We start from the raw sequence: 27565 nt of genomic DNA, 5'->3' as shown, positions 1-27565 counted from the left end.
AGAAAGCTGAAATCGCGCCTCGTTTCGTAAGGTAACATGTATCCTTCTGCTGATCTGAGCAATTTCATGGTTTGCAGTGGGGTTCTGCTGTTCCTTCTTGGCTGAGCTGGGATTTTGAGGGGGAGAGGGTGTTGTAGCAGTTTTCTACATTAACTGGCATGCAAATGTTTGAAACCTGGGCTTACTGTGTGTGTTTTGGTGGTGTTTCAGCTCGCTGAGGAGACCGGAGCAGCTGGAGCAGGCCGGGGGCCCGCGGTCAGCATCGCCCTCGCTCGCACAGGCTGCCGGCAGCTCCCAGAGCCCGCGGGAGATGCGCGGCCGGGGCCAGCCCGCGGCGGCGGCGGAGGGGCCGCGGAGGACGCTGCAGGTGGACGCCAGGAGCCAGGGCTCGGGCAGGTCTCCCTCGGTGTCACCGGAGCGGGGCAGCACCCCCACCTCGCCCTACTCCGTCCCGCAGATCGCCCCCCTCCCCAGCAGCACCCTCTGCCCCATCTGCAAGACCACAGAGCTCACCTCCTCCCCCGGGCAGCCTAACTTCAATGCCTGCACTCAGTGTCACAGCAAGGTCTGCAACCAGTGTGGCTTCAACCCCAACCCGCACCTCACCCAGGTAATGCCTCCTCTTCCTCACGCAGCTTCCTGGCTGCTTCGGGTGGGTTCTTGCTTTCTCCAAGCACAGAAGTTGCACCTTTGCTTTTGGCAGCTGCAAAGCATTGACCAGGAGCGAGGGTTCTGCTGGTAATAAGGGAAAATCATTGTGATAATGTGAGCTTTGATGAAACGGGGCAGATAAATTAGTTGAAGGGGGTTGGTAGATTAGCAGGGCTCACTCTCTGTTGAGACGCCCCAACTGGCTGAATTCTCAAAATTGTCCCTGAGTCAAAGGACTGTACAGCCAGGAGGGGAGCAGGGGGCTGCACTCCAGGCTGAGGTGAGGATGTCTCAGCCCTGACTCCCAGCAGGTTCTGGTGGGCTCCAGCCCCGTCACGCTTCTCGGCGCAGGGAGGGCAGCGCCAGGAGTCGTGCACGACACGCGGCAGGGCCGGGGGAGGAGCGCTCCCTCCGTGGGATGTGTGACACGGACGCTCTGCGGCTGGGGGCGGACCCGGCAGCGGTGCCGGAGGTGGCGCTGGGGCTGCCTGAGGTGAGGCGCTCCCTGTGCCAATCTTCAGGTCGCAGATCTCCACGCAGGGTGGGAAGTGACTGGATGGTTTTTTCAGCTTTAAGAGCCAAGCCGCAGGGGTTTCTGATCTTAAAACAGAAACTTAAAGCTGCACTTTGAAAAGCAACTGTACCACCCTAGTGCTTGATAAGACAGGATTTAGGCACTGAAGCCCCCTGGATACCCAGGATTTACTGCCAGTAGCCATTTTGTGGTAAGCATGCAATGCTTGCTCCTGATGCTAGACACAGCAGTGTCTAAACATCCTTGTTTGAGGAACTCCTGCCTTCCAGTCCTTTATCCTGATGGAAGAAATCATAGAGTTATGGAATGGTTTGGGTTGGAAGGGTTGTTGAAGATCATGTAGTTCCAGCCTCCTCCCATGAGCAGGAATACCTTCCACCAGACGAGGTTGCTTCAAGCTCCATCCAGCCTGGCATTGAACACTTCCAGGGATGTGACATTCACAGCTTCCCTGGGCAACCTTTTCCAGTGCCCCACTACACTGATAGTAAAGAATTTTTTCCTTTTATCTAGTCTAACATACTGTCTTTGAATTTGAACCCGTTCCCCCCTGTCCTGTCACTACATGCCCTTGTAAATAGTCTTGCCCCATGAAGGAGATACCCCTGCTATAATGATGCATAATTAGGTGGTTCCTGATATTACTTCACAGGTATTTACTTCTGCAAAGATCCAAATAAGGTCTCAGATCTTAATGAAGAGCCCTGAGGTGGAAATTCAGAGTCCTGCAAAGAAATGCCATGGGCTACTTTTCTGTTTTGCTTATAAGTTTCATCTTTAATTAGATTTGCCAATCATTAATTTGGTGTCCAAGCATTGCCTTGAAAGTTGTCCAGTTACTCTGAACAGTATCAGTTAACAAGGAAACAACAAAATAAAAATGCAGTAGTTTCTCAGTTTCTGGTCTTTTCTCTTCTGCTTTGCCCACAGTGGACTCTACCCTGAGTCTCTCTTGCAGATACCAATATTAAAATATGTCTGTGCACAGAGACTTTTCTTAACTGCTCTAGGCCATTTTGCTCTTGGCATCTCTAGGTCTCTGTGCCCTCAGAAATGTGTTTGATTGCAGAGCATTTTTAAACATCAAATCAAAAAAGAATTGGACCTGAAATGGAAAAAGAGGTGTTTTTTTGGTCTGTCCTGAGTTTAATATGCATTTCAGCAGCAAGCAACCTTATGACTTGTAAGTAGGTCGTTGTGGGAGCTGGGGGATGAAAACAGTTGTCCAAGAGAAGTGTTTGCAGCTCATGTTAGCAGCCTGTGTGATGGGCTGGCCGGGGGAGCAGCAGTGGTTGCTGCCTGGTTGGAAGTGTGACTCATTTTCCTCAACATCATTCCTTGTGCTGCTATTCCAGAGTCACACAGAGAGGTGCCTGAAGCATCCTGGTGCTGTTACTGGGGGGTAGTGGAGGCAGCTGGAAGGGCACTCTCTGTCTTGGTGGGTTGGGAAGGATCTCTGCAGGTTTCCTGTTCCAACCTCTGCTCAAAGCAGGGAAGGGATCTCAAGGCTGTACCCATTGGGTCCTGGAGCCTTCCAAGGGTCAACATGCTGGGCCCAGCTGCTCCACTGCCTCCCCTCACAGGGAAAACATCCACACAGTCTGATTCCTCCAACCCAGCACGTGCTGCAGGGTGGCTGCACAGCATTGCTCATGAGGTGTTGTGTTCTCTATTTGCATTTCCTTACGAATGTACTTTCGTGTGTATAGTTGCTACTGCCACTTTGTGCTGCAGCAGATATGAATTTGTGACTTCTTTCTGCTTTCAAGGCTCTCTAGCAGGATTAAATCATCAAAAATACCACATTTTCTAAGAAAATCAAACCCAAGAAAACCAAAGTTGTGTTTTGCTTGGTACATCCTCTCCTGTGCAATCCGTGGAAATGCCAGAAAACCACTGGCATGGCGAGGTGGGAGCCACAGGGCTGGTCTGGCATAATGATCTCTCAAACTGTTTTGAGAGTTGTATATAAATATGAATCTTGTATAAACACTTTGTTTTCATTAGTCTTTTACTTGTATATATATCCATAGTGTAAAATAGCTTTTTGTAATATAAATTTAAAGAAAAGAATAGACTGAGTGTGTGAGCTGTAATCCATCAAGCCCTATCTTGCCACTTTCAACTCCAAGAGCAGATTTTTCAGAGGAGGGTTGACTGCACCACCTTCACTTTGTACTTTGGTAATACCTTCTCCTCAGAAGCACATAATTCCTTTGAAATACTATTTTTCTTTGGGTGTTATTTTATTCCTTTTTGTTTGGCTTGATGGTCATTTTATCTTAAAAGCAAGTCATGAATTTCTGTGCTGACGAAGCAATCAGCTCCTGTGGCATCTTGAGTTGATCACTTGCTGAGAAAAACAAAATCTCTTTTTGGGTTTTTATTTCCCTGTCTGTTTACTCCTTTGAGCAGCAGCTCGTTCTCGTTTCACAAGACTGGGCAAACAGAAGTTCCTGTCTGCTGCTGGTGTCACTCATATTTTACATGTAGATAATGATATTGTTCCCTCTGTTCATCCCACACCCCAAAATAGCTGCTGTCATCGTTTTCAATTTGGTCGTGTGCTGGTGAGCTGCTTTCCTTGTTCATTCACTTACTCCTGAAGGTCAGTGCTCTTGCCATAGACAGTTATTTTAAGCAAGGAAAGGGAATTATCAAGCAGGGAGCAATGGTGGCACCATTAAAGACAACAAGTTTTAAAATACCGTGCTAAAACCTAGCAGTTTGTTTCCAGTCCTGTGCAGAAAATAGGTTTTTGAATGGAGATGTGTTATTTTAAGTGCAACATTGCAGCTTTTGCATTCTAGTATGATTTTTAATTTCTCATTAAAACTTTTTTTCTACTTTTCCTCTGTGTTGTCTCTGAGGGTGTTTTTGGACAGCTTGTTCTGCAGGACCATACCAGTGATGCTGTTATCTGCTCCAGGGGGAATAGCTCAGTTTCAAACCAGTACAATAGGTTTAGAAAATCCTCTTTTTATCCATCTCTCACTTTGTTCTGCCGCTCCTGTGGCTTTTGCCTGACTGATCCAGCAGCATGTTCATCTGATTGGATTTGCTCTGTTTGGTATCATAAGGAGTAACCTGCAGGCATCCTTTCTGCTTCTCTGGGGTTTTGAAGTGCTGCTGCACATTGCTAATTTGATAAATTAATTTCTTCTTCAGTCTTCTCTTAAAATTTGTTGGGTTTCTTTTAATTTGTTTTCTCACCATCCTAAACGCTAAACCAAAAACACGAACTTGAGCTTGATTTTGATCAAGAGCAGCAGCACAGCATTAAAACATGTGCTTTAGTTAGAGCTGAAATGAAACTCAAAATGCCTGGCTGCCTAATAGGTCTGCTTGGAACCACCTGGGATTACAGGAAACCTTTCTTGTCTGCCTTACATTTCTATTGTGCCTTTTTCAATTTGAAATAGTGTTTATTAGAGGCAGTTTCATAAATATTCAGATGCACCTCCCTGAATAAAAGGAACATGTTTATACATGTGTGTTCTTTACCAAATTACTTTCTTTTAGAAGGCCCTGCTTTTGTCCCTGAGCTGTTTTGATTTTATTTGCTGTATTTGTGCCTGTATTTATGACTTATAATTGTTAAACTTCAGTTCTGCCCCATGTTTTTAGCTCCACTTAGGGAGATTGAAGAGGTTCTTTGTATTTTTTTTCTATGAATATAATGAATTATGAAATATTTAAAATTTTTGAGAGCAAATCTGTCCCCTGAATGCTCTGTGCCGTGTAAGCTCATCACAAACCTTTGGTCACGGACCTTCAGCAAGCAAAATGTAAAAAGTCTTAAGGAGAATTAAAAACTTGCTGGTTGGTTTCCCAACAGTGGTCAGGGTTGTTTGACAGGAGAAGAAAATTCTCAGCACCTCTTGAGTTATCTGTAGTATGAGGAGGTAGCCACAAAAATAATTTAAAGTTTTAAAGTAAATGTTTAAATTATATTAATGGGAAACAGACCATCAGCTGAGGAGATGTGACTGAAATAATGTGAGCATTGTGTAGGGCTGTGTTTATCCTGTCATAACCTCACAGCAGATGGTTTTCTGCTCAGTAGTATAAGAAAATTTGGGTAAAGTGGAAAAAAGTTGTGGGAAGCTGAAGGCTTCTGGATGCTGAAGGCTGAAGGATGCTCTGACACAATGCAGAGCATCTTTGGTGGGAGGAGTGGGGCTTGTTGGCACTGGAGGAATGTCTGTGGTCCAAAGTCTTTTCCAACCTGGCTGTACTGTCAAGAGTGGTGCCTGCCCACAGCATCATCTCAGTCATTTAGCAAATGACTGAAAAAGCCTCAAATATTGAAATTGTGAAGCTCTTCTTACACTGCTTTCAAAGGACCCCATCTCTCATTTGGTCCATTGTCCCAGTTGTGCACATTGCACCATGTTGGTCCAATTTTCAGTAAGACCCAGTGTATTTGTGAGTTAGGAGCCCAATCTAACTTATTTACCCTGCAGGAGACTTTGGCTTGACTAGTGACCACTGGTTCAGAACCCCTGCAAGGCAAGGGCTGTGCTTAGCAGGCATGGGGGGTTATCAGTTCTACATTAAACCAATGCTTGTTATTAATGGCAGTGAATTCCCATCTCTTCCTCTCATCCATCTCCTCTCCTGCCTGTCATTCATTCAACATCCACACATTCACAGGTCTCTGATGCTGTGCAGGTGTGGGTAGAATCCCTGTTGGCATCAGTGCTTTCACCCAGGGCTGAGCACTGAAGGACTGGATGAAAACAGGGATCTACTTTGTGATAGATAATTCAACATGAGTATTGCGAGAAATTTGATCTCCCTTGTTTCTCCCTGCCTTTTCAAGCAACCAAAGTGTTCTTCACCTCTTTGGATCTTTATTGAGAAGCCATGAGGCCATGCTGGCATGACATTTCCTAAATTTCTAAGTTTCCTCTGGGTGCATCAGCTCCATGTTGGATGTAGCTCTTTGCAATGGGAGGGATGGCAGGGGATAAGCCGTGACAGTGATATTGCATTTACACAGTCTCTTCTCTAGCTGAACAAGGCAAAGCCAACAAAGTTTTCTCCTGCTCTTGGGACCTCAACAAGTGTTTGTTTTCCTGGCCATGAAGCACCTCCAGCCTCAGCCATTGGCACATGTGTGGTCCTGCATCTCCTGCATGTCCTGCACCTGTATTATTGTGCTCGTGGATAAACACAAGGCTCTGTTTAGAGGTTATAGTTCCCTCTCATTTTAAAGAATAGGTGTTGAGTCTGAAAAATAAATGTTTCTCTGGTCTAGCATCCCTTGGGGCATTTCACACTGGTGTCATGCTTGTGGTGTCTGTGGGGAGATGGGGCTGGCTCTGTCAGCAGTTGTCTTTCCTTGTGTTCACCTGTCAGCAAGTTCAGAGATGTGTTTTTTTCCTCCTGTGATCAGATCAAACCCCTGGACGCCCTTGGGCAAGCCGTGTTTTTGTTCTGCTGTGGTGTTAGACAGCTTTCTGTGTGTGTACGTGGTAGGTTGTACCCTATTTTCAGCCAGACCCCTGTGTTGCTGAGTCAAGTTGCCCATTTTAGAATGATTTGTCTTTTGAGATCATCCTCCTTCACCATATAGCTGTAAAAATAAATCTGTCGTTGGCATTACGTTGCAGATCTGGGAGAAATTTTCCATTGGATCCTGCTGTGCAATAGGAGTGAGATGTGTGTTTATTCCAGTTTTTTCTTTGTTTTTAGCAGAGCTTCAACCAGCAGTGACCTGCATGGACAGTGGGTGATGCTGTTTGCAGGAGCTGGGGCTTGGCATGCCTGCTACCTTCTCCTGAGGATACAGCAATTTGGGCTGCAGCTGCCTGGGCAGGGATGCTTGGCCTCATCTGCTGCCACAGGGCTGCTCCATCCCAGTGTCTGAGGTCAGCATCTGCCCCGTGGGCAGGTGGGACCAGTGCTTTCTGCCCTACAGCTCTCCTCAAGAGAACCCTGTGACCTGGGCACTAAAACTCTGCTCTTTGTGGCTGCACAGAATATTCTGTGGATTTTTTTATGGTGAGAAAATATTGATAGGAACATGGGATTTATCACCCTGAACTAACAGGTTGTATGTGTGTGCATATTTGCCACGTTTTAGCCCTTCCTCACTGTTGTCCTTCACCTCTTAATCCCTTTATCCCTACACCAGGTGTTCCATCCTGTATCTGCAGCCTTGCAGTGAAGGATGTGTCTGTTATCCCTTGGTGGACTTTAATTTTTTTAATGGGGTGATTAACAGTGAATGAAGGAACTCAAATGGAGCTGGAGAGTAGCACACTTGCTCTTGCTGAGCCTTTCTGTTTAGAAATGGCTTATTTGCCTTTTGGCCCCTGCTGCAGCCCGAGCAGGAGCTTCTCCCAGCCATCCACAATGACGAGCGACTCATCTCTTTGACAGATCACAATTCAAGTTAGAGCCCGTGAAAAGAAAAAGCTCATGAGTAATTCTGGCTGTTTCTCCCGATGTGCCGCCTTTTGCTGCGCTCTGCGTGGATGATTCAAATAATGCAAAATTCGCTGGCAGAAAATGTCAAAGAAGATCTCTGCTAAAGGCTTGCTGGTGGCTGAGGGGGCTGGTGCTGCTCAGGGTGGGTCCCCTCTGCTCACGGCAGGTTCGGCTGAGCCGTGGGGACCCAGCAGGGGCTGCGGTGACATGTGAAATTGTTCGGAGGGCACGGGAGAGCCTGGCTTCCCGCGGGCTGCAGCGATGCTGCGGTGCAGAGGGGTAATTAAAACAACTGCAAGAGAAGAGGAGCCCTCCCGAGGGATGGGAAGTGGCCTCCTTTCCTCTCGCTTTGTAAATGCCGAGCCCAGCGAGCCGCACGGGCTGAGCCCCGCGCCCGCCTTCCCTCGGTACATTAAGTTACAACAAGCTGTTTGCTTGGATGAGACATGGTTTTCCTCTGGCTTCCAACTCCCAGATCACTTCATCATTAAAAAGAAAAGCCAGCTGAGGACTGGAAGCGGCTGTCAAGCTTTCCATCGTGGAGCAGGGTACCGAGTCAGCGGCTCCGTGTCTCTGAGAGCTTTGCTGTGGCCCCTGCTTGCTTTCCCTCCCGTACTGAACATCCCCGGGCAGAGGGGTAGGATCCCTTACAGCCCGTGGTGGTGGATGGGGATATTTTGCTCACACGGGTGCTGCTCCAGGTTTTCCCGCGGGTCGAGTGCGTGAATTCTCAGTGCTGGAGTCGCTCAGCTCCTCTGGCGCACACGCCGCAGCCCCAGAGCCGGAGCTGCGCGGGGCTGTCTGTGCAGCGCAGCCCTCGTGTGCGCCCCGCTCTGTGCTGTGTGTTTGCTGCCGGAACGCTGCGCTGCCTCGGGGAGCGCTTAGGAGGAAACTTCAAGAGCTTTCAGTGCTTTGATGGGGATTGAGTTAATCCTAGCTGAATTCATTCCTATTTACGGGCCTTCTACAAGCTGCAGAGAGCAGGGTGGTTGTAATGGAGGGTGTCAGGCGCTTTAGCACCCACTCTGCACCCTCCCCTACGGCGCTGTCCCAGGTCTGCATCTTTGGTGCAGCAAGGTGGGACAACCCCAGCGCAGGAGATGTTGTGACATGGCTCTTCCCACCTTGAATTATGGTGACATACAAGGTCTGTCTGGTCCTTAAGGACAGAGGTGGTGGCATCTTGTCAGTGTCTCTTGTAACCTGAATTTAGCTGATCACCAGTGCTATTCTTAGAGCTGTGTGGGCTCCCACCACAATGAACCACCTTGCTTCTTTCTGGCCCTGTCTCTTGGCCATGGTCACATTTAGATGCTAAAAAGGGATTTACATAGTGTGGGGGGCTGAAAAGCCTCAGAGATTTCTGAAAGCAGTCCTGTGTATGCAGTGAGGTGTTTGTGGAACAGCAGTTATGCCTGCAGAGGTACTTCTTACCATCTTAATTCAAGCCTTGCTCCCAGACCTCACCCTCCTGCCATACCCAGCTTTTTTCAGAGATACGGCATGCAGCTGTGCTGCTGGACAGCCCAGATCTGAGGGGTATGGTGCTGACAGACTGTGAAAACTGACTGTTTTAACTCTGATTTAAATGGTGTTTTATCTCAGCTACAAACCTTTTGATCAAGGACAGCCGAAGGGGGGATATTTCCATTCTGGAGTCAGTTTATGTTGTAAATAGACTGTGCCGGTGGCATGGCTTTCTGCTTTGAGTAAATCAAAGCCAAATTGTTAGAATGGCTCTGGAAATCCAGGGAGCAAAATGTGATCTTAATGGAATGGGAGTAGACTATGCAGCAGCAGGCTGGTGAGATTAAAGGTTTGTCAGGAGTTAAGGCATGTATGTAACGCAGCACTACACCAGCTAGAAGTTGTTTTTGAAGACTGAAGAAAAACAAGTGTGTCCCTCCCCTTTCTCTCTTGCTCCCTGCCCTGCCCACTTTGATGCCCATCTCCTGTATCTTAATCGAGCCCAGCTGTTTGTGCAGCAGCATTGCAAAAAACCTTCAGGATGAGAAGTTTTTACATTGACTTTTTGTTCCCTCCTCAGCTCCTTTGCCACCCCCTTGCTATGTCCAAGCTGAGAGGGCAAACTGGCCAGATCCTCAAGTTGGAGACCTCCAAGAATGAAAGAAAGAGACCTGAGCAGCAGGCAGGAGAGATGTGCCCACCAGTCCTACAGAGAGGAAGTTCTGGTGCCCTCCTACCTCCAGCCACCTCTCCCCTTTCCAATGAGCACAGCCCAGCATTCCCATTAGACAGAAGCAGAAGCACAAACACTCAGGCTCATCTGTTCAGCAAAGCCCAGATTATTCTGAATCATCCAAGTCCTTATCAGAGCGCTCCAGCCGGCGCTCGCATCAGTCACAGCGCGGCTGCCGGAGTCGCAGGCAGCGCTCTGCCCCTTTTAATTGCCACAAGCCAGCAGCTATTTGAAGCCCTGTCCCCAAAGAGCAAACGAGCTTGTCACTGCTCGTAGCTCAGCTCTGCAGGAATCGCAGGATCAGCAAGCGTTCCCCGTTAAAAACCTGCTAAGGACGCAAACACACGGGGCTGCACGTGTAGTGCTGCACCCAGCTGGGTGGGATGGAGTGGGCACTGCTGGGCCTGGACCTAGGAGTGGGAGCTCCCCTTGAGGTTTTAGTTTTGGGTTTTTTTTCCCCTCTAATTGCAGAATACCCTAGAAGCTGTAAAGGGCGTGTCCCTGTGACTCTTTGAATATGAGGTTCCTCCAAAAACAGCTTTGTCATGGCTCTGAGCTGCTCACTGGTTCTGTTCAGACCTTCCTGTTCTCTCAGGCATACCATGTTGCCCTTCCTCCCCACAAGACTGTTTTGACCTCCTGGAAGGCACTGCTTGCTGCCCTTTCCCCCTGAGAACCTCTATTTTCAGTATGATGCCCACTAGATAAAATACCAGGTCTAGTGGAGAGGTTTGGCTAAAAACTAGTGGTCTGTGTTAAAATTACTCTGGAGACCTGAGAAAGAGTTGAATTACCTGTATTTCTGGGTTCCTCTGAAATAAGGAGCATACTTACTGTAGGAGAGGCCTGTCCTTGGGTTCACCTGCCTCTGTTTTGCCCACATGCTCTATGTATTGCAAAACCTTTCAAGCTTTGAAAAAAGCAAATACTCTCAGTATTTGATGGAGCACAGTATGTTAGTGCAAGACCAACAGTTCTGGGATCCATCCCAAAAGGTGAAGCCCAGTTAAAGTGAGCCCTTGTACCCCATGCATGGTGCTGTCATCTTCTCCTCAGCAACCTGCTCAAGGGACCTTTGGCAGATTGGGACATGAATCCTGATTCTTCTTGGGAGTACCAAGTCAGTATGAAGATGCTGGGCCAGGCCAGCTAATGCCCTGAAATTTATTTTTACACACTCTACCTTATGTTGTGACCTGCCATATTAATTTTCCAGCTGATATGATTGTGGCTTTCAAATTGGAGAGTGCTTTGAGAACTATCCCCAAACAGGCATGCTGCTGCTGCCATCTGTCTTTGAGCTGCTTCTGGGATCCCACTACTTGCTCTCAGCAGACAATTGTTACTGCTTTATTGAATTAGGAAGAAAAAAAAAATCCAACTTCTGAAATATAACTAATTCCAGGTGCTAATTCCCTTTTGAAACCAGGGGGAGATGTTGGAATAATAATGCTTTATGCAGATCCTGGATGTAAGGTTTTTGCAGTTCTGCCCAAAAAAGTCTCATGATCTGATGGTTTTGAATGACATGTCATGTGGAGAACTCTGAAGAGCTCTTCTGCACTGAGGGATCTCCAACCAAGAGCCAAAATTGGGCAATGTCACTCTTACAGTAAAAACTGCAAGCTTCCGTGCCCTTCCTAATGATTTTGGCCAGCTCAAGCTCTTACCCCAAGTCACCCTTCTTCTCCATCCAATTCCTTTTCCCGTGCCTTCCAGCTGCAGGCACTTGCCCAGTGCCATCCAGCCTGCATCCTGCTGGGAAGTAAAGATCTTGGCGTGGCAGGACCCTCACCCTTTGGGAGCGGGTCACTGTGCACCAGAGCAGCATCCCCATGGACCGCGCGCTGTGCCGCATCCCAACGCCTGCTGCACCCCGTGCTTCAGACCTGCTCCTCCTTTTCTCTCTCTGCAGTGTGCCAGGAGTCAGCCCACACCAACAGACAAGGCTGTGGGCAGATAAAAGCTATTGGGAAGGTGGTGTTTATTTGGATATCAGATGTTTTTCCCTCCTGGTGCGTGGATCCTGCTGCTTGCCGCTTGCTGGCCAATCCGTGCCTTCTCTGCCCGGTTTGAGGCAGGTTGGGGCTGATTGCTTGCAGTCAGCCTGGCTCCCACTGTTCAGCTGGGTGTTTTGATGCATGATGCTTGAACATCAGAGGCAAGATCTCTCCAGCTGAACCCCCAAAATGAGGAGAGCTGTGGTCACTGCTGCTGTCTCACCTGCAAAAAATGAGCCCTGTGGGTCATCAGAGTCAGTCCTGTGGTGATTACACCTGGCTTTACAGTCAGGGCATGACAAGAAGTTTTAGTGTTGCTCTCCAGAAGGGTTTCTGATTGGCATTGGGGCAAATTAAAGCAGGGTGAAATAAGCTTGAACTGTGCAGTTTGCTCCTCTAGTTTTCTTGCTGTCTGGATGGACATGGAGCACTGCAGCTGGCACTGCCTGTGTGCTGCTTGCTGGAGGTCTTTCAAAGGAAAGCTAAGAAGCCCTAGAAGAGCATTTGCTTCTGCAGTATTTTTGGTATTTTACCTGAGTGATTTCTATTGTAGTGCTTTTCTCTTTTGTAGCAGTTTGTAGTCTTGCAGTTGAGTACTTGACCCTTTATTTGAGCTGAACTAAACTGGCTTTTGTTGTAACCTTACCCAGGGTTTTCAGTTGTGCTGAGGTGTCCTAAGCAGGTTACTCTATGGTAATCCTGTGGGCCCCCATTCAGGAAGGCTGCAGAAAGCTCCTGAATGGGGTCACTTCAAATTTTGGCTTGGGTTGTGACAGAAAAGACAATCTTTCAAGTAGCAGGATTCTTTTTCATTAAGAGTTTATTCACCTTTCTAGTGTAATGGTTTACATCTCCATGACAATGCTGACTTCAGCTCAGCAAGCAAAACATCATAGACTAGAATCCCAGAATGGTTTGGGTTGGAAGGGACCCTAAAGCTCATCTCATTCCAGTTCCTGCTGTGGGCAGGGATACCTTCCACTAAACCAGGCAATTCCAAGCTCCATCCACCTTGGCTTTGAACATGTCCAGGGATGGGAAGTTCACAGCTTTCCCAGTCATCCTGTTTCAGTGCCTCAGCACCCTCACAGTAATTAATTTCTTCCCAATATCCTCTCCATTCCTGCCCTCTTGTCAGTGTGAAGCTGTTCCCTGTTTTTCTGTCCTTGTAAAAGGTCCCTCTCTGGCTCTCTTGTAGCCTCTTCAGGTACTAGAAGGGGCTCTAGAGGCCCCTAGAGTCTTCTCTTTCTAGGCTGAACAACTCCAACTCTCATCAAATCATGATTTGAATGACCAATTTTAATATTGCTTTGCAACTAGCTTTTATTTTTTTGATGACAGGGTGATTGCTCTTGTAGACTTGCTGTCAGTGAAGTAGCCCCTTCTTCAAGGCTAAATAATAGCTATAAAAATAATAATAATAATAGCTATAAAACCCCAATTAAAAGTGATGTGGATTTACAGGTATCTATGCAAACTGATTGTTTGCAGATTCTCGTGTAAATTTTATTTAGTAGATAATGACTTATGTCATTATGCCAGGTGTATTTAGATGTCCAGGTATATTTGAACAGGGATAGGAGTTCCAACACAAAAAACCTAATCTAATTTATTTAAATTAGGTCGCTAGTGACTGGACAAGCTGTTTCTGGGAAGGGGTGTCCAGGCTGGTGGAAATCTACCCAGTGCCTCTCCTCTGCTTCTCAGAGAGTCATAAAGAGGCTCAAGGTTTGTGGTAGGGCCCTGAGCCCATGGGAAAGCCCCTTGCATTTGTCTGGGGTCACTGGGGCCAGGAGCTGCTGCCGCCTGCCCCTCTGCCCTGGGAAGGAGCTGCCTGGGGTGGCTTTGTCATGGGTTTAGGATTAACCCTCCTTTGGACTCCCTCCAGGGAGCCTTCTCAGGACTCTTCTATCCAAGCATGGTAAGTTCTGGCTGGATGGGACCTTTCCTCCCCCTGGCAGTGCTCCTTCCCTTATCTCTTCCCTGGCACCCTGAGTGTTGTCCCTTGTGGCAGGCCCTGTGAGCCTCCATCCTGCAGCACTGCATCCTGCCGTGCCTCACTGCAGCTCTGCAGCTCATCCCCATCATCTGATGCAGTTCCTGGGAAACCAGTACAACCCAGGAAGGGCTGTATGGGACACCCAGCCGTGTGCAGACCATGAACAGGAGGGGGGTGTGCTGTGCCTGTCTCCTCCAAGGTGCACACCCATACTTTGTTGTCCCTGTTCCATTTGTTAATAATTGCATCCTCTCAGCAGCAATAACCCAGTGAACGTCTGGCCTGTCCAGAGGGTTTTGTGGAAGATCAAACCTGCCCTGGGCAGCCTATTGCTCCTTTGACCAGCATTTAGTACTCAGAAGGGTGTCTTGGGATCATGGCATCTGCTTGCATTTCTTTTGCTGCAGCCATAGATTTGTGTTTCACAGATTGTGTGGCTAGCTGGATTATAAATTATTCATGACAGGCAACTTATCGTGTTTATCTGGAATAATTGAGCAATTAAGTCTGTTTAGGTATGTAAAAAGATTGTGCAGTGGCTTGTCTATCTTCAGGCCCTAAATTCTGCAAGAGCATTTGTTACATATTTAATCCAGAATAACAACAACATGAAAAAAAGAAAGGCAGAAGATACACTCTGCTTTGATACACTGATCCACTATGATGTGTTCATTCACACAAGTTTTTCATTCCAGTGGCTTCACTCATAAATACACACTAGCTCAGGATAAATTAGACTTAACTTGGCTTCTTCAGTCTGGAGAAGGTGTGAGACCATAACATCAGGTCTGCAACCCTGTCTCTGAAAACACTTTGGGCTGTTTATGCCAGCACCAGAATTGTTTTTAGTGTTTAAAACCTTCCATCCTAGACACGTGGGTCAGAGGATCACGCTCCTCTCTGTCCTCATCACTGCTGTGCTGTACTCAGATGTTGATGCCGCCAAGGTAGTGCAAAGTTTGGGGGTGAAAGGACCTTTAAATATTCTACAGTGTTTAGTTTAGTCCCTGAGCTACAGCCATTATCTCCCATTGCTGTAGCTGTCCAGGAGGGTTCCCAAAGGAGCTGGAAGCTCATGAGCAAGGCTACAACAGGGACCACTCAGAGCTGAATAAATGTGAGCCATGCAGTAAATGGATGATTTTATTCTGTGTTACTAATAGGAAACTGGGCTGCTTTTAAATTGATCTGTTCCAAGTCTATTTACTGGGAGAGCCTGTGCTCTTTATAGCATTATAGCTGTGAATTGCATAGCTGCTGCACATGACACCCCGAGGAGCCCCGTGGCCTCATGTATTCCTCTTCTTTGGGCAGGAGGTACCAGGGAATGGAAAGTTTTGAGCTCCTGTGCTCCCTCCCAGGCTGCTATTTTAGTTCTGCAGGAGACAATGAGTGAGCAGGACCGGAGGCTCCTGTTACTCAGGACGTCCGTCCTTCGGCTGGCGGCAGGGCACGGGAGCGGCAGCAGAAAAAGGCAAAGCAAGCCATTAGGCTTTCCTTGGCCGAGGGGCTCCCGTGGAAATCCTGCATTACGGAGCCAGAGGGACCCGGGGCTGCACTTAGAGCGCCTCGGCGTGCAGAGCTCGCTCGGGAGGCTGAAGCCCGGGCTGAGCGCTCTGCCCGGCCCAGGGAGCAGCATCCATCCTCCCAGCACGTACAGACGTCCAAATCTTTCATGCGCTCCTGCGGACGAGGAACAAAGGCTGTCTAAACAGCAGCTAGTGAGGCAGCAAATCGCACAAGAAACCTTCCCTAATGAACTGGAAGGACTTGTCCCTTTGCCTGGGGCGGCGGCACTGCCGGTTTGCTTAGCTAGGCAGCGCCTTGTCTGGCGGGGGACCCGCGCTCCGGGGGGAGCAGAGGAGCAGCGCTGGCTCTGGCGCTGGAAAGGTTTCCTCTGCCCATCTGCTCCTCTCTGCCAGCGAGGGCAAGCAGTGAAGGAGGGGATGCTCTCACTTCCTGAGGAGCTAGCCATGGGGGATGCTGCCGGGGAGCACCGTCCTGCCCATGACGGCGGATCGAGGTTAGTTGCAAAGCTGTTGGGCGTGCAGTTATTTCCTTTGGTCGTGTGCTTCATCCCTGTGTCCGTGCTTGCATGGTGCAGGGAAAGATGGACCAAGCAGCGAGGTGCAGGTGCTGGAGGTTGTCTTTGAAACTGCAGAGCCTCGTGGGGGTCAGCGCCTCCTGACACCCTTTGGAGACAGGAGATGTGCTCAAGTAGCCTGGGGTTGGTTCAGGGAGTGCTAAGCAGAGAAAGGAAACTGTTTGAGAAGTGACTCATAGGATGAAATGGCACTGTCTTATTTCGCAGCTCGATTCTCTGGACAAACGCACTTTCCCATCTGTTATTTGCAGGGAAGGAGATGAGTTTGGGGGTTGGTTCCTCTCACTCGCCAGCAAGCGAGCAAGTTGATTATTTTCTGGCAAGCATTAGCAGGATGATTACTGACGGCTCCGGTGGCTTCCCCTTCTGGGCAGGAGTGCCAAGGACTAGATTTTATTTATATTGAGATGTTTGAGGATAAAGATGAGCATAAGGTGGCCTTTTTGACAAGTGACTCAGTGCCTCTGTGACCAATTCCCCTGTCAATTAAGTGCTGAAACAGTCCTAATTGCACATTTTCTCTGGAGCCCTGGATTCTCCTCAAACCGTGCTTTAGATTTGGACCAGGAAGCTTCAGCCCACGCTGCCTGCATGTTTGCATCCGCCTCCTCTCCACCTGGATGCAGGCGTGAATTGTGGTGATGTCTTGACATGCAGCCTGGCCCTGGGCACACAACAGCTCCTGCACCCTGGGCTGCTCGTGGTCCTCCCAAGGCACCTCAGGAGACTCCATCTCCTGGTGGTTATCTGTGCCCCTCAGGTCAGACTCTGGCTGATACCCCACATCACAGCCTCCACGGGACGCTTTGCAGGCTTCCTCTTTGCATTTGCATGTGAGCTGTGCACTGATCCAAACAACCAGGGCTGTTTTTCCTGCCCTTCACACATGAGCTCCATGGCACAGGATCATGGAATGGTTTGGCTTGGAAGGGACCTTCAAGATACCTCGTTCCAACCCCCTGCCATGGGCAGGGACACCTTCCACTAGACAAGATTGCTCAGGGCCCCATCCAACCTGTGCCTCAAATACTTCCAGAGAGAATTTAATTTTGCTATAAAACAAACCTAAAACTTCAGATAAAGGTATATATTTGTCATGCACTCCAGTCTGGGATGGTGTAGGAAATCTGATTCACATGGTACCTTTAGTTTTTTCCATGCATCAGCAGCTGCTCCAGGATTTGCTGAGCTTTCCCTGCTCTCCTGCAGCCATTCCCACCTCCTGCTTTCCCAGCAGTATCCCAGCTCCCCACAACTTGCTGTTCCTTCTGTTCTCTAGCCAAGGGCTGCCTTCTAGCTCTGCCTCTTCCCTTGGATCAGGATATTGTTTAATTGCAGTGTGTCTGTGGCTTTGGCTGAGCTCAGTGTGACAAGTAAAACACGAGATGTGCCCCCCAGAGAGCTCCTTGGGACTGGACCTGGCAGGCACGGATGGAAGGGACGTTTCGCTGACTGCTGATTTTGTGAGACAACATTCTTCATGTGCAGGCAGAGCTGCTGAGCTGAAGACACTTAAGGACACTCTAGGCAGGGCACTGGCAGCTCTTGGGAGAGGCCAGGCTGTTGCAGTGTTCCTCCAGGATAAGCCAGTAGCTGCCATGAATGAAACCTGTCTCCATCCAGTCAGTGATCCTGCTGTTGAGCCTCTCTGTTAGTCTGATTAGCACAGTACCTTCGTTACCCAGTTCCAGCTGGGGTTATTTTTACACTCGTACTGGTGCCTGCAGAAGGCAGAGGGAGCTGTGACCTTGGGGTGCATCTGCTGGAGGGTGGCTTCATCTGGGGAAGGGGCCCATCAGGGCTCTTGGATTTGAAGACCTGCTGCCTGAGGCACCCTGTAATGCTCTTCCCAAACATATTTAGGGGCTTTTTTTCAGGATTTCAGTTTTGTAGAATTATTGAATACACAGGTTTTCGGCAACTCGGAGAAAACCCACATTCCTTTTCTGTGCTGAATTCCCATGAACTTGGTTTCTATTTTTTCAGCTTGTTGTACATCTCATCTCATCTCATGCCAAAGGATGAGTGTGGGTTGTATCTTCTGCTGAACAAAGCTTCTTTTCTCTGTCCTGTCCAAAATGGTCACCTTTGGGTGGGATTGATCATGCTGGACTCAAGATGACTTGGGACCTGTTCTTCCCAGTCTAAAATGATTGTTTAAAGCAGGTCAGAGGGCCTGAGCCCAATGGCCTCCTCTGACATGGGGGTGTACAGCGAGCAAGGTCAGTGGCTTTGGCTGCAGTGAGGTCTGAATGGGTAGAGCTGGTGAGGAACCATTCCATTTCAAATCTCCAAAGTCATAAATATGGTAATCTAAATATGGTCTCTCCATTTTGGTTTTTTTTATTCTTCTGTAGTAGGATAACATCCTGGGTGACCTCCAAATGGTCCAAAATAACCAACCCTCAGCAAAGACAGAATTGCTCTTAATTATAATCCTAAATTTTGGCGTGAAAATGTCTTGGATGTTCAATTACGATTTTTTTCTGCTTACAGTGCTCATTTTAAAGCTTCTGCCCACTGCAAAGGCTGAACTCTATACTCGAGATACTTTTAGAGCTGTATTGTCTTACCACAGAGGAACAAAACAACCTGCACATAACCAGCACTCCCTCACATCTCCTGGTAACAAATACTGGGGATGGGCTATTTTCACATACTCTCCTAAAATAGTGGTGTTAGAATAACTGCAGAAGCCTTACAGACTCAAGCTGTGTCTGTATCATTTCAGATCCCTTTGAAACGTGTGCTTTTCTTGATGTTTTTCTGGATGATTTGGAAACCACAGTGCACAGGGATAGATCTTGGTCTCCCTTATGTACCTGCTCTGCAGAGGGTCACAGTCTAGCCCACCATGCCTGTAATTTTATACGTGTGTGTGTATATGTATATTCAATTTATAATTCTTATCAATGTTTAAATCTGCACTGGGCAGAGCCAGCACATGCTGTGGATATTCCTGCTGCAATTTTTAAAAAGAAAACGCTGATTGGAAAGTTTTCATTCCTAACAGGATTTGCAAATGGTTGGTGCTCACAGGACAGCATTGAGGGGGGAGGCACATCTGCCAGCTGTGACCCAGCAAGCACTGCCACTTGCTGACCTACCCATGCATTGGGGAATAATAAGATTTGGAAGGGGGTTTTGAGGAATATTCTGGGGTGTTGGAGGGCTCTGTGGTGGAAAAGGTGAGGCTGGTGGTTGTAGGTGTGTTGGGAACTGGATGGAGGCTAGGGCAGGTCACGTGTCAGATACAAACATTCCAAATGTCCATACAGATGGGATGGATCAAGCTATCAAAGCTTGTGAGACCAGAACAGGCACAAAATACCTTATAGATGAAAGGCCTGCAAGCTTTACCTCCTCGAGTCTTCTGCTGAGCCCAACAGCATGTGTATAATTTGCTTTAATGGTTAGAAACATCTGCTGTTAAAAGTGATGCTTAATATATTTGGCTTCAGCTTCCAGTCATTAGTTCTTTTTATGCTTTTTTCTGCCTAATTAACAACCTTTTAGTACCTGATATTGTTTCCACTGAATGTGCTGCTATATCGTAATCAAGTCACTTCTTAATCTTCTCTTTGATAAAGGAAAAAGATCAACCTCTTCAATTCTCTCATTTCAGACATTTTCTGCATCCCTGGAATCACTCTCACAGATCCGGCCCGCATCTCCCGCAGTGTTTTACTAATCTCCTTAAAATGTCGGTGTGGAGCCGTGCAGGGCTCTGGAAGGAGTCCCTTGGTGCTGGAAGAGGAGGCTCAGCCACCTCCTCACTCCTGCTTCCAGCTCCAGGCTTCCTGCATGGATTGAGCACAGGTTTGCTAGGCAGTAGAGGCTCATCTTCATCGATACTTAATATAAGGGCAGTTGGAACAAGATGATCTTTCAAGTCCCTTCCAACCAAAACCACTCTGGTTCTGTGGTTTTACCAAACCCACTGTGTGTGAGTGGTGCTGCCTGTAGTGAGATGATGATACCTTGGCAGTGGTGAATTCTTGTTGCCCCCAGCTCAGCCAGGTAACCTGTCTGAAATCCATTTAGCATATTCACTATTCATATTCTATAGTGCTTTTTATTTTTGTCAGCATGTCATACAATACTAGGTCAAAACACCTTTTGGACATCAAGGATATTGCTTCTGTGCATTACTAATATCAGATGTGCAGAGAATAAAATCAGGTTTGCTTTGCTGTGACCTATTTTTCCTAAACCCATGTTGATGGGCATATTTGTGTGTCCTTCAGTTCTCTGCACTTTCTGCCTTGGACAGATGTCTGTCTCCCTGTCCCCTGCAGGCCATACCTTTGCCTTCTTCAAGCAGAAGACTCTTCCAGCCTACTAAAATTTCCTCTTAAAAATGAACATCAGCACACAGCAGTTTTCTTAGTTCTCTTAGAGCTCTTGGATGCAAAATTATTCAGTTCTGCCAAATTTAAATATCTCCTGGTGCTGGTAGATGTTGTTGGATGTTCTTCTCGATTGCTAATAGGATGGAAATGCTTCATCCTCATAACGAGCGTAATCCTTCTTGTTCCCAAATGTTCCAGGACAGTGATTACAGCATGTCCATCATATCTGTCTCATTAGCATCTCTTCCATCTCCACCCAGTGATGGACTCCCATCCTTTCTAGGAAGAGTCTGGGTGTAAATCTTTACTAATCCAACCCCTGAAACTTTTGATTTGGTGACGAACTGGGCAAACAGGACACAGAAATAGATGGAATGGGATTATTTCATTATTTGCATCACCATCCTCTAAATGCTTCAGATTCATCATGCAGGGGGAAGGTGCCTAGAAAACAGTAGAGAGAAATAGGGGGAAAGAGTATGAAAAGAATGATTTTTTCCTACTATTTCTTTATCACCGAAGCTTTTCCCTTCTCCTTTCTCCTCCTTGGGGGAAGGATCTTTGGCAAGACAACTCAGCCCCTCCTCTGCTATCTTCCCTGCAGCATCCTTTAAGTTGTCTTTGATCTGTGTAACCCACACGGTGTGTCATCAGTTGCATCAGTGGAGGCCGGCCAGGCAATTTGTGATAATCCCAACTCAATTTACATTTCAAATGCTTGCTCTGGGAGCTCACACCCCACTGTATTTCCTGCAGCTTTCTCCTGCTCCCCAGGACAGATGTTCCACAGCAGTTCCTCACCAAGTCACCAAGGGCAATTGGATGCTCCTATCCCATCTAAACACCCCCTGGCTTTTTCCTGTCTGGGTGGTAGGTTCATTGTGAAAAGTGAGACATTTACAATGATCCCGTTGTTCTGCAGCCCTGAGCAGAGGGAGGTCCTGGTGGGCTTGTCCATGAGCCATACTCAGCTCCTGTGGCCCAGGCACAGTGCCTCCCACTGCCTGGGCTTTCCTGGAGGAGCCTTGGCCAAGGGCAGAGTGGGGGGCTCAGTGTGGCACAGGGAGGGAGGGGAACTCCTCTTCCCTCAGTTTCCACCTCACTAAGGGTCTTAAAGTGCGGGTAAGGAGATTATGTGGAGAGGGAAGATTTGAATTTCTTGCATCCTGGGAACAAGAACCTGAATAGAATGGATTGGTTCTCCCTTAATTTGAGCTGATGGGGATGGTGGGCAAAGCTGATGGGATTTTGGTAGACACTCTCTTGAAATAGAACTGTGGGGAAAAATTCCAGGGGGTGTGAAAGCAAAAATAACACAAGAAATTTTGGATGTCAGAAGAGACACAGCAAGACCCTAAGAAATTATAAAAACTGAAGTACTATTTTCAGGGACTAAATATAATGTGGCTCCTTTGGAACAGCTTGGAGAAACGACAATGTAGCACAAAATTGCTGGGGAAAATTGAGGCTGTTTTCCCTCGGCTCCAAGGAAGGACTCGAGCGGAGGCTGGTGTAGAGAGTGGCGTGGGAGCTCAGCAAGTACAGGGATGTCTGGGAAAAGCACAGAGCTGATGTGCAGCCAGGCTTGTGAGGTGATGGGGAGAGCTTTGCTGGAGGCAGTGCCAAGCCTTGGCACCCAGCACGTGCTGGGCAGAGAGGGGAAGGGGTGCGGTGGGCAGGTGGAGGTTTCATCCACCCCCGTGAATTTGAACCCATCTCTCCTAGCTGATCTGAATTTCCTCCGTTTTAAAAGTTATTATTTGAAGGCTGGCATTTATGAGAACCCTTCTGGGCAGGAGACTTGTAACAAGGGATTTAGGGCTTATCTGCCTCACCTCTCAAGGACTTGTCATTGTGTCCCATCATGACACCTACAATAACACCCAACTGCATCTCTGCAGGCAGCTCCTGTGAGCAGAAAAAGGTTAAAATGTGCCTGTTGTGTGATTGGAGTGTAGGGGGAAAAGCCCCGTGGCCAGGTTATGAATCACCCATGCCTCCAGCTGTAGGACCAAAAGGCCACACAGACCTGGAGCTGCAGGACTGGGCAAGGTGATTAATGTCTCTGCAGTGGGGATTAGGCTGAGCCTTAGAGGTGATCTGTAGCACTGGAATGAAGAGATGGCTTCCAGAATGAAAAGCAGGAAAATCCACACCTCGTGCAGTGGATGCAGGCCTGTGGGATGTGCAGCCTGCAGGGAGTGCAAGGGCCAGGAGCTGTTGGGGGCTGCCCCTCCCAGGCTCTGTGTCTGTTTGTCCTGGGTGCTGCTCTGGTTTTGGGAATGTTCTGGTCCTTTCTGCCACCTTAGCTGCTTGTCTTGGAGAAGTCTTTTGCAAGCAGACCTGGCCATCCTGCTGACTGTGCTGTATATTAATGCTTGTGGAGCTGCTGAGCATCCTGGTGATTCCTCATACAGAAAGGCTCTACAGCCTCTTTAATTAACTTAATTTAGACATTAGTGTGTCACAGGGAACATCTCTCGTGGGGAAAGTCTTTCGTTTATCACCACTTAGCCAGGGAACTGTTCTATTTTTCATTTGCATGCAAAAGTTCATCCTGGTGAGAGTGAAAATTAACCCTTTGCTCCCCAGCCTGCACTTCCTTTCCTGGAAGTGCAGATGCATTGTGCAAGGAGCAGCACTCTTTGCACTCCCTCGTAGCATTCCAGAGCCAAATTTTGAGATGGAATATCATAATCATTGCACTGATTCCAGAAAATCCATCTCTGCTAGCCCCAGGGAAGCGCTGAGCATGGCACAGTGGTGTTTCCTCATTTGGCCTTGGCTATTCTCTTTGGTATCTCTGGTCAGGAGGGAGAAAATGGGCTTTGGGGAGTTGGTGGAGCTATGAGCCCCGGGAAAGGCCCCTCTTCCCCCAGGAGAGGCAGAGCCTCATGGCAAGCAGTCACTTCACAGCAGAAGCCTTGGGAGCAGCCCAAGGCTAATTAAAGCTGGCGTTCACGCTGGCATGCTGTGCCGTGGGTACCTGTGACAGATGGGGGCTGCTTGCCCTGACTGCAAGGTACTGCTACTGAAGAACATGGTACCAAAATGTCTGATTCAGGGGCTGATGACTGGTTCCTGTGGCTACGTGGGGTCTGTTTGGGGAGAGGTAAGGGTGTGCTGGGGCTACCTGCAGGCAGCTGCACCTACCCATCACTCACTGGCCCTGTCCTCTCCTTGTCTCACAGGTGAAGGAATGGCTGTGCTTGAACTGCCAGATGCAGCGGGCGCTGGGGATGGACATGACCACCGCTCCTCGCTCCAAGAGCCAGCAGCAGCTGCACTCCCCCTCACCGTCCCCCTCCCAGTCCCCAGCCAAGCACCCACAGCCCCCGGCTGCAGATAAGACCCCGGCAGCCCCCCGCCCCCAGCCACAGGAGCAACCCAAACCTCAGCCCGCAACGCCGCAGAGGGAACCGCACGGCCAAGGACAGCCAAAACCTCAGGAGGCCGCCAGGTCCTCCCCGCAGCATCAGGCCAGGGCCTCCCCGCAGCATCAGCAAGCCAAGCCTTCCCCCTCTGAGCAGAGAAAGACGCCGGGAGATGCGGGGGCAAAGCCTGCTGCCCCGGCCCCCGGGGCTGGAGCACCAGAGCAGCCCCAGGAGGGGCTCACAGGGAAGCTCTTTGGCTTCGGGGCATCCCTCCTGACCCAGGCCAGCACGCTCATGTCTGTCCAGCCAGAGGCCCCTGCTCCGAGCCAGCCGTCTCCTGGCAAAGTGCCTCCAAAAATTGTCTTCAGCGACGCCAGCAAAGAGGCTGGGCCCAAAGCCCCCGGGGCGCAGGGCCGGGCTGGTGCCGCGGCGGCGAAGCCGGGCAAGGCCGAGCAGGGTGTCAAGCCAAAGGAAGTGCCGAAAGCAAGGGTCTCGTGCCCCCTCTGCAAGGCTGAGATCAACGTGGGCTCCACCGAGCCCCCCAACTACAACACCTGCACCACCTGCCGGCAGCAGGTCTGCAACATGTGCGGCTTCAACCCCACGCCTCACCTCGTGGAGGTAAGGGGGTGGCGGGGTGGGCGTCTTCTGATCCAAGGAAGGGTGTGTCCTCTCTCCTGGCTTAAAATGGAGAGAAGATGGGGTGCTTGCTTTCAAAGGGCTATAAAAACGCCTTTAAGGAACTGCTGAAGCTAATTTCCTCCTGGGGCAAGCTGCAGGGCTGGAGTCCACGGTCCTTCACCTCTTGGCAAAGACGTGGGTTTCATGTGTGTACAATGATTTCATGCAAGGAACAGAACAAGGCATGACTGTTGTTACCCTAGCAGTGCTCACTGCTACCCAGGGGTGTCCAAGGGTGAGGTCATGCAAGTGCCAGTCACCAACTTGTATCCTCCTCCTGTTGCTGTGGATGGAGGCCTTGAGCAGACTGGAGAGGAGGCTAATGAGGGATGTTCTGCAGCTCCTGCATTCTCAAATGGTGGGGCTGCAAGGAAGATGATACAGGGGAAGAAAGTGTCAGGGCCTCAGCAAGAGGAGCCTGGGTGCAGGACAATGGAATGGGCTGTGAATAAGGTGGATGTGGGGATGCCCAGTGTTGTATGGATGTGAATTGAATGGTGAATTCTGTAGCCTGCTGAGATGGAGTGCAAGGAGAGGAGAACAGAGGCTGAGATGGTCTGAAATCCACCCAGTCTTACCTGTTAGAGTTGAGAGTGTCTCTGAATTGTGATGCCCACACAGACCATCTTCCCAAGCACCAGAGAAGCACCTTAGCCAGTTCTAGCTACTGGTGCCTAGAGAGTAGAGTGGTGCAACAGGTTCAGCTGGAGCATCCTCCTAGCCCTTCCACCTTGGCACCTAGGGAGGGATATCTTCCTTCACCTTCTCCTGGACAAGTGATTTGAGACCCTGACCAGAGGAGGCCCAGGCCTTGCTCCTGGAAGTGCTGCATATCGCAGTTAAGACACAGAATTGATAACATCAGCACATGGAGAAGTTAATGGGAACTTGAAATGACCAGAAGTAGGATTGCTAATCTTGGATGTGTTCCATGGCAGATAATTACATTTTATGTCCCTAGCTCCTCCCTGCGGTTTCAATTACACCCAGTAATTTTCTGTTCTTCCTGAAGCTGCTGCTGCTGCTCCACTCATGGTCACGTTGGCAGTGGAGGAGACGCCTTCCCAGAGTGTCTGTGGAGGTGCAAACCCCCCAAAGGGCCATCTCAGTGTACACAATGCTGTTTGCAACGCCAGTGCTCTGCTCCTGCTGCTGCTCCCCCACTGCCTCCACCCTGCCCCGGGGGCTTGAGTGAGGAAAGAGTCCAGGTGTTTGTTCTTTGGGTAGGGCTGAACCCGTGTTGGCTTCCCCCTGGGCAGCAGTGCGTTCCCAGGCTTCAGAAAGCTCATGGATTGGTGAAAAGGCTTTAAGGCTCCCTGGCACCCGGCTGCTAATTAATTAATTAGAGAATTAATTTGGGGTTGGGTTGTAGCCAGTAACGGGGGTGATCTCTGCATGTACCAGGGAAAGGTGAGCTCTCTCAGCCCTTGTCTTCAGGGTCACTAGCTGACACCTGGGATCAAATTTCAGATTTTGAAGGCTGGACTCTGCCCAGGTTGCCAGAGCTCCTGAGCAAATGCCTTTGGACACCCTTGGGCAAACCCACCCTGGCATGTATGCTCCTTTTAGTGCTTCTTGCTGCAGCCCATCCCTGCAACATCTGTGAGCCTTCACACAGAGTGAAGACCCATAGCAAGATCCTACCCAGGCTGTCATGGGTTTTCTTTCCCTTTACACTGAACCTTTGTGCAGCTCTGCATGGTTGGGTTGGTTTATGGGATTTATTTTTGTAAGAGTTGAGGAAGAAGTGCAACACTTGGGCTGTAGATGTTTTTAACAAAAACTTTCTGAGGAAAGGAAAGCATCGCAAGGTCTGTTAATGTGGTTGGGCTTTAGGTTTGCTTGATCTTCCGGGAAAATTGCTCTGTGGTCTGATCTCTCTTTGCCTGCAGCTCACATGGGCTTGTCCCAAGCCCCGAGGTTCATGCAAATACCAGAACTCACTCTTTGAAGTAGTGAGGCTTGATCCATTAATTGCTTGATGAATTAGGACCTTGGCTATAAGCTGCCCTTGGAAGTTGTGTGAAAACTAATGAGGGATTTGATCCCAAGTCTGGTAAGTGCAGAGGAGCATGAACTGTGGTTGAGATTGGCAGCATCATCTGTACACACCCCTGGAGCCTGAGCAAGGCTTCACCCTGGGCCCAAAAAGCATCAGCCACAGGGAGGGAGAGGGCATGGCCCACAGTGGCCTGGTTTTTGGAAGAAGGATGGAGTTTTGTAGGAAAATAGTGCTAAAACCATGTGTTTCCTGCAAATAAATTTGTATTGTCACTTCCAGAAAGTGGGGAAGGCTGTTGCCCCTATTTGCAACCCCCTAAAACTCCTGATTTCCCTGGAAAAATGTGTTATTATAGCCATGGTATTTTCATTCCCATCCCACTCCTGATCTAAAGATGGAGTCGGAGGCTCTGTGTCCCTGCTGTCCCCTCCCACCCTGTGCAGCTGCCTGGGGAGGTATCCAAGGAGCTGCCTCCTCCCCAGCACTCTGTTCAGCCAAGTGCACTCAAACCTACCAAAAGAGGAGAAAATACTAAAAGTGCTGGTTTCTGTGAACTCACTGGCTGAGCTGCATAGGTGCTGAGCCACCCAAAGAAAGGGGTAACTTGTGCTTCCCTTATTGCTGTAAACTGATGCTTATGCAGGTGAAGGATGCTCCAAGAGTATCCCACCCATGAGAAGCTGGGTTGGGCCTCTGAGCCCAGAGTTTCCAGAAGATCTGCCAGCAAGGCTGGCTTTCCTCTGGCTTTGGGTCTTGGTGGGCACGATCAGAAGGTGCTGGTGAGAACTGGAAGCCTAGGGCATGTGAAGAGTTTAGGGATAAGGGTGGCATTTTGGCAGTACATCCCAGGAGAAGTGTGTGGACTGTGGTGGCCCATGGCTCTGGAAGTTGTAGGTGACCAGCAGAGGAATCCCAAAAGCGTGCCTGACTTCCACTTCCTCTGCATGCTTGCCATAATACATGTTACCCAGCTCTAAATAAGTTGTTTATGTGAAATACCAGGAGTACAGGTGCCTGGAGCTTCCTCCCACCTCCTCACACCTCCTCCAGGAGCTGCATCCTGGGAGCAGTACTAGGAGCTGTTCTCAAGCCAGAGATGACACTTTGGGACTCTCCCAAATTCCCTACAGCCTCAGCCTGGTGCCATGCAGGAAGGGAAGAGATTTCTGTTGCAGGAAGACCAAGTGCTGGGTCATTTTGCTGGGGACATAGGAAATCTGTCCTGTTTA

General features: G+C 49.0%; 1 protein-coding gene across 1 annotated transcript in view; it reads left to right on the top strand.

Moving 5' to 3' along the window:
- The first annotated feature begins 227 nt into the window (after positions 1 to 227).
- The window catches only part of BSN (bassoon presynaptic cytomatrix protein), a 65746-nt gene continuing 38408 nt past the window's right edge, over positions 228 to 27565 (top strand). Inside the window, exons 1-2 of the mRNA XM_063164472.1 lie at positions 228 to 610; positions 23471 to 24274. Coding sequence (XP_063020542.1) covers positions 311 to 610; positions 23471 to 24274 — 1104 coding nt within the window. The 5' untranslated portion in view covers positions 228 to 310. The remainder of the gene's footprint in view (positions 611 to 23470; positions 24275 to 27565) is intronic.

The sequence above is a fragment of the Melospiza melodia genome, chromosome 10 (assembly GCF_035770615.1).
Source record: "Melospiza melodia melodia isolate bMelMel2 chromosome 10, bMelMel2.pri, whole genome shotgun sequence".
Taxonomy (NCBI): Eukaryota; Metazoa; Chordata; class Aves; order Passeriformes; family Passerellidae; genus Melospiza; species Melospiza melodia.
The sequence above is the reverse complement of the archived record's forward strand: the minus strand, read 5'-3'. Positions and strand labels throughout refer to the sequence as shown.